This window comes from Chelonoidis abingdonii, chromosome 5, assembly GCF_003597395.2.
Source record: "Chelonoidis abingdonii isolate Lonesome George chromosome 5, CheloAbing_2.0, whole genome shotgun sequence".
In the NCBI taxonomy this organism is placed as follows: Eukaryota; Metazoa; Chordata; order Testudines; family Testudinidae; genus Chelonoidis; species Chelonoidis abingdonii.
The window spans coordinates 127,533,121-127,553,494 of NC_133773.1; the positions used below are offsets into that span (position 1 = coordinate 127,533,121).

At 45.9% G+C, this 20,374-nt stretch overlaps 1 protein-coding gene across 1 annotated transcript in view; it reads right to left on the bottom strand.

Moving 5' to 3' along the window:
• Positions 1 to 3,411: 3,411 nt before the first annotated feature.
• The window catches only part of NAT8L (N-acetyltransferase 8 like), a 59,098-nt gene continuing 42,135 nt past the window's right edge, over positions 3,412 to 20,374 (bottom strand). The window contains exon 3 of the mRNA XM_032775954.2: positions 3,412 to 6,621. Within this exon, the coding sequence (XP_032631845.1) occupies positions 6,254 to 6,621 (368 nt within the window). The 3' untranslated portion in view covers positions 3,412 to 6,253. The remainder of the gene's footprint in view (positions 6,622 to 20,374) is intronic.

Consider the following 20,374-nt stretch of genomic DNA (forward strand, 5'->3'; position numbering starts at 1 on the left):
GAGATTAAAGTGACCATTTCTACACCTCCTGCAGGTGCTGACCGTTTCACTGGAGGGGGAATGGCATGAATTTGTGACAATATCAGTTGAGGAGGCCTGGAGAAGATTAGAACCCATTTTCCATACTGCTTTAACCACTTAGTATCACTGAATGGAACGGAGCCTAGTCAGGGGTCTAGATTCCTGTAGCTTGGGGTTAGCTGTCAATGCGACACATGGTTTATAGGTGGCAGTGCTCAAAGCAGGCACCAAGGGGCCGGTTCTGCCCCCCGGTTTAGCATGCACACACAACTACTATTGTTGTAGTGAGAACTGCCCAGGTGTCTCCCAAGGAGGGCCCAGGCGCTAATGAGGTTAATATTAGACACATGTGAATCAAATTTTATTTTTCCCTTTAGTAATTTACAATTTTTAAGAGAACTATACAAATATTAGGCCCTGATCTTGTAAGGAGGGTTTGGCCAAGAGGATCTGGCCCTGACCCCAGTCGAGTCTCCTGCAGGAATCCACACACATGGAGCTAATGGCAGGATCGAGGCTGCAAGCAGGAAATCTACATTCCGCAGCCAAATGAATCACCAAAGCAGAATCCTGACACTAAAATAAAAACTAACTAGAAAGCTGCAACCGTAACGCTGACAGTGCAGAATGGCAGAGAGCAGGGATAATTTATTTGCATAAATGGGAAAAGCAGGAAGTGGCACAGCTGTTGTCAAATACTATGTTCTATTACTTCTTAAAAACATTCTCCAGCTGAATTCAAGGTGGTTTTACCTGCTGTTAAGTTTACTAAATAAATAAACAAACTCCAACTCTTATGATGAGAGAGACACACACACATACAGAATCTGTGATTGTTCCACCTCACGGTGCATCAGTGTGGAGGGCTTGCATGGAAATACTAAAATGGCAGCCCCTTTTCTCCCACTGAGAACCTGTTCATACATAGGGAACAGTAACAGGTGTCTAAACATCGTTAAAATTCATTCTTAATATAGTCTCTTATTTAGTATAGAAATTAACTCTACAGTGTTAGAATTAACCCTCTGGGAAGATCCTCTAAAGGTTCTTTCAACTGCAGACTTAGATTGAGAGTTTCTCAGGGCAAGGACCGTGTCTTTAATCTCTTTGTATAGCCCCTTACACACTTACCGCTGTATACCAGTGTTAAACAACAGCCAGTAAGAGGAGATTACTTACCTGTAACTGGACGTTCTTCGAGATCTGTATTCCACTGTGGGTTACGCACACGCACCGTGTGTCTGGAGCTGGAGAATCTGAAAGTAGTGGCTGTTGGTCAGCGCACACGCCCTGGCTCACCTCATGCCTCTGACCGAGGAAATAAAGGGCAGGACAGACCAATCGCCTCTCTAGTTCCTTCTTCACTACACATCAGGGAAGATCTGAAGCAGAGGGGAAGGAGGGAGGGAAGTGGAATACAGATAGGGACCACACATCTCAAAGAACCGCCAGTTACAGGTAAGTAACCTCCTCCTCTTCAAGTGAAGGTCCCTCTTGTATTCCGCTGTGGGTGATTAACAAGCAGTGTCTCAGCAGAAGGACGGTGCGAGGAGGCAGACACTAGGACTGAGCGAAGGACAGACATTCCAAAGAAGGCATCAGCAGAGGAGCCCTGGACTAGGGCATAACGTCCAGTAAAGGTGTGAATGGAGCTCCACATGGCAGCTTTACCCCTATCAAGGTGGCACATTTCCTGAAACGCTGATATAGTCACTGCTTGTGCTTTTGTGGAACGAGCTTACAACCATGGGGTGAGGAGGGACAGTTTGATAGATGATAGCAGAATAGGATGTAATCGGAGATCCATTTGGAAACCCCCTGGTGCAGGACACTTGTCCCCCGATTCTTTCCATTAGAGTGACAAGTCTTGGGGATTTCCTGACTGGTTTTGTTCTGTGTAGGTAAAAGGCCAAGGCTCACTGCACATCAAGGGCATAAAGTCTCTGTTCCTCTGAGGAAGTGTGCAGTTTAGGGAAAAACACAGGTAAGCGGATCAAGTAGTTCAAGTGAAACTCTGCAAGAACCCTGGGGGAAATCTGTACAAAATGCTAAAGCTATTTACAAACACTAAATCCTATTTTAAGGGCCAATGCTGAAGCTACAGACAGAGAGGTTCTGATCCGGACAATGAGGTGACAAGAAGGAACTGATGAGGCGGTTGTTCTGCCCCGCCATTTATCCCCTCGGTTGGAGGCAGGTGGTCAGTCAGGGTGCATGTGCAGACCAATGGACACTACTTTCAAATTCTCCAGCTCTGGACGCATGGTGCACATTCATAACCCACAGTGGAATACAATAGGAACCAACCCTCAAAGAAATGTTCAAGCAGAATGAAGGAGGACTGGTATTGTCACATATGTCCATCCAGCAACATGGCTTCCAGCAGCAGTAGATTCAGAGCAAGTTACATTTTAATACGTAATGCAATGCTGGGAGTTTTTGTGGTGAGACGTGTCACATCACATGTGCCCTGGGGTTCTTGCAATGAGAAAAACAGATGCAACTATCTGAGACTCTGGGTGGATAAAAACAAAACCAAGTCTTTGATCTTGCTGTCTCTATGCAGACTGGGAGACCTGTCTGAGTAGGGACTGCAGGAGTGGGCCTTGTGGCCCAAACTGGGCCCTCTGATGGGAGGGGATAAGCATTAGTAGTTCATAGCCTGAAGTCCCCAGAGATTCTACAGGAAATAGAGGGGATTATCTGGCTCCAAGGCTGGGGCCAGATTAACATGCTTGAGGAAAGTTTCCCCAAAAATGCAGGTCCAACAATTAAGACTGCACTGGCGGATCCGGTGTTTTTAAACTCTTAGTTGTCTAACCGTACTCAAAAGGAGACCTAGCAAGCAGCAATAAAGATACCCGAGCCGTGTCTACACTAGCACTCTTACTCCTGCTACCAGAGGTGGAGCTACTGTAGCAGCTGGAGAGTTCCCGGCGAATGCCAGCACAGACAGGGCTTAGATTAGTAGGAGTTCTACCAATCACTCTGGTGTTATGGTTTGGCAAAACAACAGCAAGACATTCTGCAAGAACTACTTCCGTTTGGAGATAACACTAGCGAACAGGACAGACAACAATGGCTTCTGGTGTTCCCACCAACCTAAATATTCCAAAATGCATTTCTGACAAAGCAGGGGTGACTTCACACAGGCATTAAGAGAAATAAATTTGCACAACAATACATGTCTGAGAGGCGGCATCTTGATTTCTGTCATTACAACTTCAGTGCCCTGCCCACATGTTTAGAAGTACAGAGTTCCCATAGCACCTTCCAAGTTGCATATTTTGAAAGCGTATCTCGCTTATGCAAATCAAAAGGTGTTACGGTCAGAGATACAATAAGAATTTTTCTTTAAAAAAGGTTAAAATGTAAGTTGGTGACAACTGTGTTTCTGTCTCTGTGGGAGATTAGGGTATTTGAACCAGTTTTGGCTTATCACATAGCTATGAATGAGGCATTTTACAAAGGCACAGGTATCAAATAAAACCAAGAACATTCTTTTAATTAGACACCCCAATAAAAAAAAACAAATTAAATTTATGCATTTTCCCCTTCGTTAAGAGACTCGTTCTTTTCATTGTCTGGAAAAGTTTTAGTGCAGTGATTCTACAGCAACAGCAACAACAAAAAACTAAAAAAGGCACAAACTTTTTTTTCCTTTCACTTTTGCTAACACTTTATAATGGTCTATTTTTACTCAGGTTAATAAATCACTGAAAGCAGCAAGAAAATATTATGCCAATTTCTGTACACTATACAAAAACCCCTACCCTCCATTTCAGGAGAAATGTACAGCATAGAAAGACTTAAAAAATAGATAGTAGCCCGCAAAGAAATTGTGTTAATTAAGCTCTTGGCCTCTTGAAATAGTGTCCTCCATTATCTACTTTCTCCCTTTATTACTGGGACAATACACCTCAGGACACTGCCATTTTATGTATGGTATAGATTGAGGCAGGCAGAAATCCAGGGCTGAGAGTGTGAATTGCTTAACAGAGCAATAGGACAAAATCTTCTGACTCGGATGTGCCTACACCTACTCCCTGGTACCCCTCACCCTGCTCACTCCTGGATCTGGTATTGCGTATGGAAGCTGGAATCTGTTCTCCCTTCCTGCCAGCTAGAAGTAAGAGCAGACAATGAACGAAAGTGCTGGGCTCAGGAGACTAACCTTATGCCCTCTCATTAGGCTCCAATTTCTCTACTGTGAAAGCTGCCTTTCTCCTTAACACTTGCTCAGCATATGCAGGCTTCCTCCCTATTGAAAGAAGCACCCATGGAGATGCTCCCGTCCTTGCTAAGCAGGAATTGCATGAACACTCCTGAGTTTGGCCCTCCTGTCTAACAGGCCAGTACCATGGGCTACCAGCCAGTTCGGAATGAATGAATTCTGGACCCAATTCCTACCTTTACATTGATGAATCTCAGTGCAGGAAAGACAGACCCTGGACTGCAAGTGAAAGGCTAGTGTTTTAATTTCCACCTCACAATATAATTCACATGTGTGTTCTCTGTCCCACTTCTTACTAGTTAAGCCTTCTGTCTGGCCTTTCTTTCATTCTTTCTAGTACCCTTCTTACTTGTCTCCACTATTTGATTTGACAAGGATAAATTTGTTCCTCCTCTTTGAAACTCTCCTACCTAGTTGCATCTACTATAGCTTTATGTGTTAGGAACATACGTTCAGTCCCATATCATTTTTATCATGATTTTCTTTCCCCCACCTCACAGACAATACTTCATAGAATAGTAACTTTTTTTTTTTTTCAGGAACTTAAGTTAAAGGGGGGTTCCCTTTAAATGTAATACGATAGCTGAACCCCACCACTCACCCCAAATTAAGTGCAACCAGAAATGTTTTTAATATTTCTGATACCACATTTTAAAAATTAAAACCTACTGATTTTTCCCCGACATAATTCATGCAAAGTTGTTATTTGTTTAAGTAAGTTATAAAATTGGTATTTCAGGCTAGAAGAAGCTGTAGTCTTGGTTATTCTTTTGTTGGCAGGCACTGTACATACATATTAGGTACAGACACATGCCGAATCTGCCTTGCATTGCTTTTTGCATTGTACAATTCACGAATCTGACATTAAAGCAGTTAGTTACCTTTTATGGAAGGCTGCAGTGAGGCCACCTACAATTATTAAACAGCAGCTGGTTAAGATAATATGTATGCTTCCCCCCCACACTCCCAAAATGCAATTATCTGTCACACATTGCTTGTCTGAAGTGTTTAGATTTGTTGCTCACATTAATGTGCAAATGTGTTGCCATAGAAACTGCAGCCTCCATTATGCTTCAATGACACCATTCAGCAAAAGCCAAAACAAATATAAAATTTTTAAAAAAATTAAAAATAAAAAACCCAAACAAACAAACCCAGAAGGCAGCAAAGAGAAACTCCAATGCACATGCAGAAGTCTGGCCCAGGACTGCAGGTTATGCATGGATATAGAACAGCGCAGGAGATATTTAAGTTTGATCTTACTTTACAATATGTTACAATGGGGCTCAGAGTTCAAATGGTTCAAGTCTGTTTGCTGGCTTAGGAAGGAAAATGAGAATGGAGAAAAAGTCATGGTTACTGGATGCACCAAGGTTCTTTCAGATATTTGGCAGAATGAGGCACATCCAAAAAAAGTGCAACACCAGTGCCTGGATGGCAGTGCTGTGTGTTTGAGTGCGTGCACACACTTCCTCTTCATGCATTGTAGCAAGCGTTTTTTTCACATTTTCTTTGAAAACTATTAACCAGTAATTTATGGTAAGATAAATGCATATTCTAGTTACTGGTGCATGAAATACTGAGAAATGCATTCAAGTAATATTTCTGCGCTTACTGTATTATGAATGTCATCACTACATTATCTTACATTTGAAAAAAAAAACACAAAAAAAACCCCCACTATGTACACCAGACCAGTGGTACTATTATGTTTGTAAGTTTCTGTGCTTTATGTAGGTACCTGGGTAAGATTGGAACAACAGGCTGTAGGGTCCACTCTGACCTGCCAGGTCATTAACACTGAAGAGCAGTACTTCCAGCCTCAGCAGCACCACCACCTACAGCATGCGAGGAAGGATCCTTATTTTGTACAGTCAAGCTGTACAAAGCAAATTAAAAATGAAATGAGGGAACAAAACAAACAATTGAAAACAAAAACAAATGAAAAAAGGTCAATTTTAGGGGGGATAGGAGAAAAACTTTTTTTTGCTTTTGTTTCTATTCTTCGCGCAGCTGCAGGCGGTAGCGGTGGTAGCGAAGCTGGAAAAACATTCTCTCTAGCATGGAATGCGTCATCCCAGGGAGGGTGTAGTGTTCAATGATGCCCACATGTTTGAACCCTAAGGATTCATACAGCTTGTGGGCTGCCACCTTGACAGCCGTGGTTCCCAATATAATGGAGGAATAGTTGTTGAGCATGGCAAACTCCAGCACTTTGCGGCCCAGGGCCTTGGCAATCCCTTTACCCCGGAAGTTGGAATCTACAGACATGCGGCGCAGCTCCACGGTGTTGTCTTCCTCATTGCCTCTCGCAGCCACGATTCCCACCACGTTTCCGTCCAACACAGCTACCCAGAAGCAGGAGCCTACAGAAGACAAAGCAGAATCTGAAGCTGAAGAATGCAACTGCCCTTCTGCATAAGCCTACCTGGGCTTAATACATCACCTTATGCCAACAGAGCCAGGTTATATCAGTACTGAAATCAATGGGAGTTGGGCACCCAACCTACTTAAGTGCTACTGAAAATCCTACTGGGCACCTATCTGCATATTTAGGTACTTAAACACCTCTGTGCGTCTGGCCCAAAATTGCTTTCTTAAGACTGGTAAGAGATTGTTATTGCCCAAGAGGGAGATGTGTAAAAAAAATTTCCTCCAATTTGAAATATCAGACTTCCTGTTTGAGACCAAAATTGTGAAGGACATTAGACAATCACCAGTGTAAGGTGACATGGGGAATTTGTCTTCAACCTGCTCCAAGATTTAATTCTCAGGTGAAAGCCTGAAAATGTGTCAAACTCAGGGCCTCACTTTTCCTAAATCATATGGGAATGGTGAAGTGGAACCACCCCATATGCCACCCTGCCCTATTAGAAGGTTATCTGGCATAAGGGTGTTGCACTTATTCCAATAAAGGGAATTTAACTCTCCCTAACACATCAACATTACATATCTTTGGTTTTTTGGAACAGCCTTAGTTAGAGGGTGCTCTGTGTCAAAAGCAGCTGCAAAATGAGCTTCTTTATTGTAGGTTTTACTGAAAAATTCTTTATTTGATGTAGCCAGCATTGTCAAAGGACTATTTCCACGGGACATGTGAATAACTTGCGTACAGTATAAATTAAGATAAACCGAGTAGCCGTGCAGCTAGCTGCCTTCAGCTGTGGTCTCAAAGCCAAGCAGGGCTGGGTGCACGGAGTCCTTGGACAAGAGCTCAAGAAGAAAACCCCAGCAGCTGGAGGAAGTTATGTTAATGATTTAGTAGGCAGCATTCTTCCCCGCTGAGTCGATCATGAACCAGAGCCCGTCACAGTGTTTAGAAATTACTGGGGCTATTGTTGCCTTGCAGGTGAAACGTAAAACCAGTCATGTCATTCAGTGTCCTACAGTGCTTCCCCCCCAGAGCATGGGATGTTGATCCTAAGCAGAGCTCAGGATGCCCATTGAGTACTTGCAGTCTGTCTACTTAAAATTTCCCTGGCATTGTCAACTGGGGGGGAAAAAAAAAAAACAACCTACCTTTCTGTAACTGTTCTTCGAGCTGTGCTGCTCATGTCCATTCCATTCTAGGTGTGTGTGCAACCACGTGCACAGTCGGAGATTTTTGCCTTAGAGGTATCCGTAGGGTCGGCTGTGGCACCCCCTTGAGTGCTGCGCTCATGCACTGGTATATTAAGTGCCAACGATTCTGTCCTCTCATTTCCTTCTTGCCAGCAACTCCAACAGAGGGGTAGGAGGGCAGGTAATGGAATGGACGTGAGCAATGCATCTCGAAGGACAACAGCTACGAAAAGGTAGGTAACCGTTTTTTCTTCGAGTGCTCATGTTGGTTCCATTCTAGGTGACTCTCAAGCAGTATCCCTGGAGGTGGGCTTGGAGTTCAGTCTAGTGGCTTGCAGCACTACTCTACTGAAGCCAGCTTTGTCCCGGGCCTGCTGGGTAAGTGCGTAATGGGGTGTAAATGTGTGGATGGATGACCAGGTGGCCTCCCTACAGATGTCCTGAATAGACACCTGGACTAGGAAAGCTGCTGAAGAGGCTTGAAGAGTCATAATTGCTGGAAGGGACACCTTTGCCTGATCATGGCAGCAGCGAATGCAGGCAGTGATCCAAAAAGAAAATTTTCTGAGTGGACGCTGGATGACCTCGTTGGCCACTGCAACGAACAATTGTGTTGACTTGCGGAATGGCTTGGACCTTTCAGTGTAGAACACTAGTGCCCTCCAGACGGCTATGGAATGCAATCTATGCTCTGCCTATGACTTATGTGGCTTTGGGGGGGGGAAAAAAAAAAAAAAAAAAAAAAAAAAAAAAAAAAGACAGGTTAAGTAAGTGTCCTGGTACACATGAAACTGTGAGACCACCTTGGGCAGGAAAGCTGGGTGTGGCCACAGCTGTACCTTGTCTTTGTAAAAGACCATATAGGGTGGTTCTGAGGTGAGCACCCTAATCTCAGAGACCTGGCAGATGCATGTTATTCCAAACAGGAACGCGACCTGCCAGGGAAGGAGAAGGAGAAAGCAGGAAGTCAGAGGTTCAAAGGGGAGGGGGGGGGGTCCCATGAGCTGTGACAGCACAAGATTCAGGTCCCATGGAGGAATGTGGTCCCTGACATGAGGGTAATGGAACTCAAGGCCCTTTGAGGAACCTGGCAGTCATATCCTGAGTGAAAACTGACCTACCCTCAAGCAGCGGATGGAAGGCTGAGATGGCAGCCAACTGAACCCTGACAGATGAAAGAGATAGGCCTTGAGCTTGAGATGCAGAAGGTAGTCCAGGATTAACTGCAGTGAGGCTTGCTCGGGCTGAATGCCTTTATCTGAGGTCCAACAAGCAAACTGCTTCCATTTAGCCAGATAGCCTCCATCAGGGTGACCTTTCTGCTGCCCAGAAGGTCCTACTGGACACCAACCGAGCACTCCTGCTCCTCCGTGGTTCTGGGACAGCAGGTCTGCCCTAAAAGATAGCTGTAACAGAGCAGCAACCGAGAGGTCCAGCAGTGTGCTGAACCAGCGCTGGCACAGCCTAGCTGGCGCTGTGAGGATCACCCCACCCTGTCCTGTTTGATCTTCATGAGGACTCTGAAATATACAGCACAGGGGGGCGGGGGAAGGCGTACAAAGCTCCCAACCACGGGAGCAGAAAAGCATCCTGCAGGGAGCTTCTGTCAATCCCCTGAAAGTGGCATTTCCTGTTCTTCCTGGACGCGGATAGGTCCACCTGGGGAGTCCCTCAGCTCTGGAAGATGATGCTGACCACTTCCAGATGGAGGGACCACTTGTGGCGAGATGAGAAGATCATGCTGAGGCAATCTGCCAAAGTGTTTCTGGCCCCGGGGAGACTTGCGGCTATGAGCAGGATGTTGTGTTGTATACAAAAGTCCCAGAGCCTGAGGACTTCTTGGAAAAAGGCAGATGATTTGGCTCTGCCTTGCTTGTTGATATAGAACATAGCTTCTGTATTCTCTGTCAGGACCTGGACCACCCTGCTTTTTATGTGAGGTAGGAAGGCTTGGTAGGCCAGGCAAACCGCTCTGAGCTCCCTGATGTTGTTGTGTAGGGAGTGATGGTGACTCAACCAACAACCTTGCATGCTGAGATTGCCCAGGTGGGCTCCCCATCCCAGGTCTGAGGCTTTGGAGATGGGGGTCACCCATGAGAAAGGAGCTGCAAAGGGAACTCCCTCCAACACAGAAGCAGGATTCTGCCACCACATCAGTGATGACAGTAAACAGTCCAGGACTCTGACCACACAGACCATGCTGTGTCTATTGGAGATGTAGACCAATGCCAGCCACGCCCGCATGTGCTCCAGGAAAATGGAAATATGTGTCCTTTAACTCGAAGGCAGTGTACCCGTCTCCTGGATCCAGGGAGAGAATAATGGAGGCCAAAAAGACCATGCAAAACTTCAGCTTCTTGAGAGACTTGGTGAGGCGGCACAGGTCCGGAATGGGTCAGAGACCCCTTTTGCTTTGGGGATAAGGAAATAGTGGGAGTAGAACCCTTTACCTTTCCAGTCTGGAGGGACCTCCTCTACTGACCCCAGGCATAGGAGGTTCTCAACCTCTTGAACGAATAGCTGCTCGTGAGAAAGGTCCCTGAAGAGGGACAAGGAAGAGGGGTTGGACGGAGGGTCAATCATGAACTGCAGGGTGTAGCCTGCAGGGTGTACACTGCAGGGTGTATTATGTTGAGCACCCAACGGTCTGAAGTCAGCTGCAACCAGGCCAGTTGGAAGGGACGCAGGTGGTTGAGGAAAGAGCAGGGAGATGGATCCTGGGAAGTGACTGGGGTGCCATCCTTGGGCGCATCCTCAAAAATGCCTGCCTCTGGCTTCCTTGGCCTCTGGAAGAACCAGGCTGGGCAGAGAACAGGAAGACAAAGGGTGACAACATTTAAATCCTTTGTCTCTGTCCTTCTTTCTGTAGGAGCTGGACCGAGGGACATCTCATGACCTTGACGGAGGTGGAGACGGACGGAATGGCTTTCTAGCCTGCTGAGGGGTGTGTAGGCCTGAGGAACAGAGGGTGGCACAGGAGTCTTTAAGGCCATGGAACCGTGCATCAGTCAGTTCCAAAAAGAGCCCTGCTCCCTCTAACAAGAAGTCGTAAAAGATAATCTGCAACTCCTGGGACAACCCAGAGGTCTGTAACCAGGAGCTGCGTGTCATGACCACCGCAAAGGCGATTACCCTGGCCGCTAAGCCCATAGTGTCCTAGACTGCTTTGCCCTCTTCCACCAAGGTGGCAAACTCCTGGACTCGGTCCTCTGGGAGGCCCTCCTTGAACTTTCTGATGGAGTCCAACAGGTTGAGGTTGTATGTGCCTAGTAGGGCCTGATGGTTAGACACCTGAAATTGCAGGATGGCTGTTGAATAAATTTTCCTGCCAAACAAATCCAGCCTTGTGGCATCTTTATTTTTCGGTGTGCCACTCGCCTGTCCCTGCCTGTATCTTTCGTTGATGGCAGACAGGACAACAGAACCCTCTGGAGGGTGGGTGTACAGGTACTCAAATCCCTTTGCTGGGACATAGTACTTCTTTTCTCCCTTCATGGAAGTAGGCAGAATTGAGAGAGGGTCTGCCACACAGACCTAGCAATTTTTAGGACCCCTGGGTGGATGGGTAATGTAATCCGGGCCGGGGTATAGGGGGGTATGACATTAAAAAGGTTGGACTCCAAGCTCTGACCTCCACGTTTAGGTTAGCAGCCACTCTTTTGAGCAGGGCTTGGTGTTCTTGAAGCCATGGGGCGGGGGGGCGCTGCTTGTTTGCGAGGGGACTGCCAACACTTCGTCTGGAGATGACAAAGACAATTGGACCACAAGAGGAGGGGCAGCTTCCCCTTGCTCATCTGGGGATGGCTCCCTGGGCATCGGGGCCTGCTGCGTCACCCCTGCATCAGCTTCAGCACTGTGCTCAGACTCCGGTGACGGCTGTGCCGGGGCAGCTTGTCCGATGCGACCTGGGAGGAATGGTGGGAGTATGGGAACAGTATAAAAAGGTACACACCATGGGTTCCGGTACTGCCACTGAGTGGGCCACTGCCCCTGCCTCCACCACACGAGCCACGCCGGTCTTGCAGCCTGGTGGTGATTCGCCTTTTTTGTGAGGGGCTGAACTGTCCTTCAGACTTGGACCACTGCCCTTCCAGTGACCAGGGCCAAGCTGTAGATGCCTGGGTCTGACCCTCAACTGACTCCAGCAAGGATCGGGCGAGGAACAGTTCCTGCCTGAAGAACGGTACCGGGTTGCTGAAGACCACTGCTGCATCCGAGAATGATCCCGCACTGGGGGGAGGGGTCGATGCCTGGAAGACTGCCTGATGATCTGCGACGTGGCAATCTCTGGTGGGAGGCCCGATGGTACTGCGTGTACAACGATTAGCATCTTGACTCACGTGTCCTGTGCCTTGTAGGTGGAAATCTTGGCATCAGGGACCTGGGTCTTCTGACCAGGGACCAAGGCCGCGGTGCCAGGGTCCTAGGCTGCGGTTATGGGGATCCACGCCTGAGATACGGGGATGCTCCGCTGCTTTAGGGGGTGGTCCCATAACTGGCTTGCCCATAGATGCTGTGGCCTTAGCCAGATCCATCGCCTGGCTTGGTGTACATGGTGCTGACCAGCCTACTTGCTCTTTGGCAGACAGGCCTGCTTTGGGCACAGATGGCTTTATGAGGGGCCAGGACCCTCTGCTGATCCTGGGAGAAAGAGATGGGTCCCTGGCTGGGCTACGGGTTCTGACTGTAGCAGTGCCCCCAAGTAGATCTGGGGTGGGCACGTGGCCTAATACAGGTCTTTGGCCGAAACCCCCTTTTTTTGCGGTGCTGGTACGCCCATCAACTTTGACTGCTTCTTAGGCACCAGTGAAGGGGAACGGTGCTGGGTGGATTCCAGTGCCAGTGGTGCACTGCGCGCAGATGCCAAAGTGCCGGGTATGGAGTCTGACCGAGAGGGCTCTGAGGCAGGACAAAGCACAACCTCCATGAGTAGGATCCTTAAGAGAATATCCTGCTCCTTTTGGGTTAGAGGGCAAAAGTTTTTGCAGATCCTCCACTTGTCCTTTCTAAGGGACTCCCCCAAACAGCTATTGTGGGGGTATCTAATGGCCATCGGCTGGCTGCACAATGAGTATGACTTAAAGCCTGGACAATGGGGCATGCCCCGCTCCAAGGCAAAGTCCCAGTTAGGACTGTAACTCAAACTACAACTACAACACTTAACATAATGGTCTAAGTACCTAATAACTAAAACAATGGACTGTAAGAACTGCTAATGCTCTGGTAATGCAAGACAAGGCGCTCAGACCAACCCTTGGGGATGGTAAGAAGGAACTGAGAGGGGTAGGGTCGGCGGCATATAACATACCAGTACATGAGCATGGCACTCAAGGGGTGCCACAGCTGATCCTACGGATACCGCTAAGGCAAAAATCCCAACTGTGTACCTGGGTGCGCACACACCTAGAATGGAATAGACACAAGCAAGCACTGGAAGAAGAATGTTATTTCTCACTCCTGCTCTAACTCGTTTACTGCTGTGCTGTGTTTTACCCTACAGTTGACTTCACATGAATGGTGAGTGAAATAATCCCTAAGAACAGTAAATGGTAGCATCTATGTGGATGAAATATGCTGTGCAAGGATAAATCATCATAAAAAGGAAATGCTAACGTAATAAGCAAGCAGGGAATATCCTTCTTCACCTAGTAATTGCTTTCCTAGATACAGCAAGCAAAGCATGTCTAAAGCCATCATCCTTGGGTGCTGCTCTTACGGTAAGAACATGACCTGCTGCAGTACATCAACACACTGCCAGAAATGTAGAGAAGCAGGCTAAGCTGGATTACTGGAACGACGATTGTGGACACTTGTGCTGAGCAGGCCCACAGAAGACCCCCGAGCAAGGCTAAGCCTTCCATAAGCATTGTCCCCCTTGTTAAGGTTTCTTTCCCCAGTTTGAACTTTAGAGTACAAAAAGTGGGGACTTGCATGAACACTTCTAAGCTTAATTACTAGCTTAGATCTGGAACACTGCCACCAGCCAGAATTTAGTGTCTGGCACACTTTCGGTCCCCCCAAAACCTTCCCTGGGGAACACAGATCCAAACCCCTTGGATTTTAAAACAAGGAGAAATTAACCATCCCCTCTCCTTTCCCCCAGACTTTCCCCTCCCTGGGTTGCCTTGAGAGGCTTCACACAGATCCAAACTCCTTGGATCTTAAAACAAGGAGGAATTAACCATCTCCTCTCCTTTCCCCCCACCAATCCCTAGTGAGTTCAGACCCAATCCCTTGGATCTTAAAACAAGGAAAAATCAATTAGGTTCTTAAAAAGAAAGCTTTTAATTAAAGAAAGAAAAGGTAAAAATTATCTCGGTAAAATCAGGATGGAATATGCTTTAAAGGGTACTTAGATTTATATAGCGCAGAGGAAACCCCCTCTAGCCTCAGGTTCAGAGTTACAGCAAACAGAGGTAAAAATCCTTCCAGCAAAAAGAAACATTTACAAGTTGAGAAAACAAAAATAAGACTAATCCACCTTGCCTGGCTATTATTTACAATTTTGAAACATGAAAGACTGATTCAGAAAGATTTGGAGAGCCTGGGTGTACGTCTGGTCCCCCTTAGTCCCAAGAGCGAACAACGAACAAAACAAAAAAGCACAAACAAAGATTTCCCTCCACCAAGATTTGAAAGTATCTTGTCCCCCTATTGGTCCTTTGGTCAGGTGTCAGCCAGGTTTACTGAGCTTCTTAACCCTTTACAGGTAAAAAAGACATTAACCCTTAACCATCTGTTTATGACACCCCTAAGTAAATGTTTCCACCAAAACATGCAGAATCTGCTTTGCATTGCACAATTCACCAATGTGGTTTTACAACATGCGCCATGTTACTGAACCTTCTTATGATTCAGTTAGCCAAATCTGAAAAAGATTGCTAATATCAGGACTTCTCTGATAAACCAGATGCTGCACTCAGCTTCCTTGGACAAAATCAAATGAATCAGTCACAAAACTAAATTTAGGAAGCAAGTCTGGGTTAAGCCCAGCCCTCAGGATTTGTCAGCATATTCAGATGAAGACATTAGCTCCAATGACATTCATCTCTGATCCTATTATAAAGAAACAGTCATTACACTGTTGCTTTCTAGGCTAACAACAAAATTTTAAACACAAGGACCAGTCTTCACACATTTATTGTGAGCAGATACAATTCTCCTTTTATGTTGTCATATTGACAATGCCGCATCTTCTGCTGATTTTCTGTGACTTACAAGTGCCGAAAAATGGAATGCACATTTCTGTACACAAATGGTGGGGCTGCAGTAGGACACTGCTTTTTGCACTGCAGAAGTTTTAAACAAGTCTTGTAGTTAGTGTGATCAGCCCATCCATCAGGTACTCATCTGTATAAGTGTGGTCCATTAAAATACTCCCTAATGAAATAGTTAATTCAGATGACTCAATTAGATGAGACAGGATCGGGGTGGGAGCGGGAGCGCTCTTTGGAGGGATGAGAAGAACTGGAAGGGACTCCAGGAGCTTCCCAGTCCCCCCCTCCCCCCACCCAATCCAGTTCCACATTTAGGGCCTAATCCTGCAAAACATCCTTATCCATAAGAGCAAACCCAGTAGCTTGAATAAGGCTAGTCAAGGAAGTAAGGACAATTCACAAAAGAAACGGGGGGAAGGTGAGAGACTAGCCCCAGGCTGACTCCCCTGAATCTTGGCAACACATCAGGTCAGTTCTGGGAGGTGACAAGAAATATGATTCACGGGGAAGTAATAAGGTGTTCTCTGCTCCCCCAGCAATTCAGATTGCTGCCTGTCCAGCATTCAGGCCCTTGCCAGCCCTGGAACCTGACCCATCAGCATGGCAGTAATTAGTGGTGTTACCAAATCAGACTACAGGGCTAGTTCCAGATCAGATGTGGTTTCTTGTTCTAGCAACACAACACACTCCCTTTCTCTCTACTCCAGTTATACCATTTCCATTCCTGAACTCAGAATGGAAACTGGGCAGGAAATGGTTCAAGTGTTCAGATTTTTTTTTTTAAAAAAGTTTCCTATTTCAGATCAAGAGATGGGTGGGGTGCAAAAAAAGTGTTCAGATTAGCCAATAACCCTTAGGGAAGTCACCAGAGATGTAGGAAACCCTGGTTCAAGGTCCTACTCTGCCAAAATCAGGAATTCCATCCTAGTCCTGAGAAGTTATTCTCCATTGAAACATGCACACATTCCCATTAAGTACCAATTTTGACAAATCAGCATTTTCCAAAAAAAAAAAAAAAATTGGTTGAAAAATTCCTGACTAGCTGTACTCTCAACACAATGACATGTGGCACAGTTAGGTTTACAGAGAGACTAGGATGAAAGATGGTGCCCATGTCCACTACACAAATGCCTCTAAGATTTAGAGGCACGTAAATCGAGTATCCTCTGGGATTCCTGCCTTTTTTTTTTTTTTTTTTTTAAAGCAAATTACTGCAACAATTTTAAACAGGAAAAAAAATCTATTTTTAAACTTGTGTTAAGAAATTGCTTTCCATTACTTTTTCTTTTTAAATCAAAACTGGCCTTCTGCATGGTCCTGCACAACCAGCAAGTGGGGCAGGCCATTAAGGCTTACCAAGCAAATCACTTCCAAGACTTAACAAATAATTAGTTTTAGGTGTTTTAAATCCATTCCATATTTTAAAAAGAAGGTTTCAAATTTTGGCTGTAGTGGGGTTTTCAAGCTCTACATTTCAAGTTCAATACATTTCTGATGCACCGAGCCCATCACCATGGCTTCCAGGCTCCAGAGACTGAATTCGGATGCATTTTGTTCAGCGCTTTCAGATCTTTGTTTGCGCAGCTGGCCCAAGCTTTGACAGGGAAGGTGATGTGACCGCTTCCTTTCTATTAGTTTTAACCTAAGGTTTAATGATCTTGAGTTTAAAATTTAAAAAAGGCATGTGGCACATTACCCAGTTTGTGTTCCCAGCCAACAAAGCAGTGAGGCTACATCTGCTTAAACAAAACAAGCCATATTCTGCTCCCATTTCCAGCACAGCTATCCCAATGACTTAACAGGTCTGTCCCTTCTAGGTGGACTGTTGCTACTGTAAATGTATTTTATCCCACCTAAAGGCAAGAAAAACTGTCAGCCTCGAACAAGATTTTATTTTTGCTGGCGCCGGGATTGAAGAATCCTTTTTGGGAACCATCCAATGCACATCGGTAGCTGAGCGTTATTTGAAGGGGAGCAAACTGGTGGTAAACTGACGACTTGAGATCCACCCGCCAGATAAGACACTAGCTCGGAGAGTGAACCACCACATTTCAGAACAACAGGAAAACTCTGCCTTTTCAACCTGTCTCTTGGCGGTTAGTATAACCTGTGCTGATTCACAGGCCTATCATTAATTCTTCCTAGTGACTGGTCCTTCCGTCTTGCTGAATTAGTTCTAGAAGCACTGCTACTAAAAAGAACCACTACCCTCAAAAGTTCAATTCTACACATCCTGAATGAGGACATGGCAAAGATATTCAGTGGGCAAAAGCCTCCTATTCTTTCTCCGTTGACTTTTTTCATCTGTGGGGTGGAGAATGTGTATCTCCTTCCCCCATCTATTCTGGGATCACAGGCTTGAGTCATAGGCCTGCAGCCTTTCTGCTTTTCATATATTTTTGTCTGGACTGAAATAAAATAGCTAACAGATCTTTCTTGGCAGAAGTAGGCAACAGAATTAATAGGGTGCTATTAATACCAGGAGTTCACATTTTATTCTCACATAAATTATTTTCAAACAGCGAAAGCCAATCATCACTGGAGAGATAAACATCTTGTCAGCGATAAGCCTCCATTGCGATACCTGTTCCTTTTTAATTTTCCTCAGCTTCACTCTCATCTACCTTCATAGACTTAGAAAGACAAGGTGGGTGAGGTGATCTTTTACTGGATCCACTTCTGTTGGTGAAAGGGACAACAGAAATTTGTCCTTTAAAAGATACTAACTTACCCACCTTGTCACTCTAATATGCTGGGACCAGCACAACTACAGAAACAAACATCCACAGGCTCAGCTCCTTTCCATCATCCACCACTTCCACTCATCTTAAAATACCCTCAAAATTCCTGACCTTGCCCAGTTATTGCATGAAAATCTCCTTAAACGAGCCCTTCTTTACAAGCATCTATAAACTGTGTTCTTTAACCACCTTGCCTCAATAAATACCATTGCTTTCTTCTTCTCTTCATTGTTTCCCTGCTATAGTGACCATTCTGGGGCCATCATATGGTTAGTTCCTTGAAAAACAGCAGGGGTTCCCAGGTGTCCATTACACAACAAAGGGTATGTCTAGAGTGCAATCACAAGGTATGATTCAAGCTAGTCTGAGTAAGTCTTCTCAAGCTCCAATCTAGCTACCTCGGGTCTTGGAGCAGTGAAGCCATGGCAATGCATGCTTCAGCATGGGCAGTACAAGCCAGCCTGGAACCTGAGTAATTACTTGCAGGGCTAGCCCCGGCTGAAGCCCACAGTGCCCCAGGTTCGCTGCTCAAGGACCCAAGCTAGCTAGATTAAAGCTATTTCTGGTATAGCTACTGGAACTGCAAACACATCCCTTGATGCCAGTACAGACATATGTCAAGGAGGATGGATGGTCCAGTGGTTGAGGGAGCTCATGTAGGACTTGTGAGACCTGGGTTCAATTCCCTCTTCTGCCACAAGACTTCCAGTGTGACCCTGGGCAAGTCACTTAGGATCTTCTCTGTAACATGAGGGTAATGACACTACCCTGTCTCATAGGGGTGTTGTGTGGATAACTACATTTAAAAAAAAACAAACAAACTGTTAGGCACTCAGATACTGGGGGCCAGATAAGTACCTAAGGTAGAAAAAAAAGCTCTGGTTTTAGATAAAACCATTCTAGAGCAGCAGTTCTCAAACTTCATTGCACTGCAAACCCTCTGAGAACAAAAATTACTACACTGAGGGGAGGGGAAACTGAAGCCTGAGCCCACTCAAGCTCTGCTGCCTTTACTATACGACCCAGGCAGGGGGCCCTGCTGAGCCCTGAGGCCGGCTACCCAGGGCTAAAGCTCTGAGGCTTGAGCTTTGGCCCTGAGTGATGGGGCTTGTGCTTCAGCCCTGGTCCCCAGCAAGTCTAAGCCCTGGCACCCCATTAAAATGGGGTCCCAACCCACAATTTGAGAACTGCTGTTCTAGTGAATGCTAAATACCATGGGCCAATTTTTAATTGGTGTAAGCAGGTCCAGTTTCCTTGGCTTCACTGGAGCAGAGCCAATTTACACTAGCAGAGTATTTGGCCTTATCTGACTACAATGCCAAGGGCTCCAAGAAATTTGGTGCCTCTAATACAATAAGCTTCGTCCTCTACTCCTGTGATCAAAGAACTCAGTGGACCAGAATCACTGATATGCTCCAGCTGCTTTGTGCCACTCTGGGTTTACTGCTGCTTCGCATCGCTAATTTAACTGGCCACTTAATCCAGGTTTATGGCTGCGTTCGGTTGCCAGAGAAGCACAAAGCAGGCCCAGAGCGTACTGGTGAATCTAATCCCTTATTTCTTCCATTAATGTCAGCTACATCACTTCAGGTGACTACTACCCACAATGTTTCTGTCCTTCCAATATCTCTCTGCCACAAGGTCCTGTCAGAGAACAAAAGCACTTCACGCCTTCATCCTATTCTCCTTCAAACCTCACCTCCCATATCCCAGGATAATTAACCTCTTGTACATTCCCAAATACCTTCAGTGCATCACACCTCTCTCAAAAGTCCCTTCAGACTCCTTTGAGCAGTCTCCCTGCACAGCCTTCTTCAATATTCTCAGCATGGTTCATGCTCCTGTCACTACTGACTCATGATTATTTCTCCTCAGACATGGCTTTCCTGCCATAGCTTCCTTGTATCCAATGTGGAATTGAGATCAAATGATCACCACTTCCAGCCCAGCACAATTCCCTGAAATGCTAACCTTCTCACCCTCCTGGTTTCAACTCCAGCCACTACAAAACAACCTTTCTGTAGCTCACAATACATCCTTCTCTATCATTCTGCCATTAAGCTATTTGAATATACCTGCTCCTGTTTATTCTAAAATGCAACACACTTTTAATTCTAATCTCTCTCCACCTGAAGGGGAAAAAAAAACAACACACCATGATACCCAACATATAAGTGAATTAACCGTAACACAGACCCTTTTCAGCCCATCCCAACCTAAGAGTTATTTACTTCATCATAATAGCCTTCATTCAGTAACTCCAAAATAGACAACTCCCTGATTGTTAAAGTGGGATGTTTTGGGGTCCACCCAGACCATTATAGGTCAGTCTCTGCCCACTCTAACTTCAGGGGTCTTTATGCTGGGCAGGTTTGGTTCAATTCCCTGACATCAACAACCTGCCCACAAGCATAAGGTTTCACCCCGTCTTACCAGCCTAGTTACATCTTAGGGTGACATCAATAGCTCTTCCAGTCCTGGGTTTCCCCCATACACATCTTTCCCACGTTCTTAATTACCAGACACTCTAATTGATCCCCTCTGGTTTGTCACCCCCGAAGGTGATACCAGCCCCCCAAGTTATCACATCACTTTGGCAC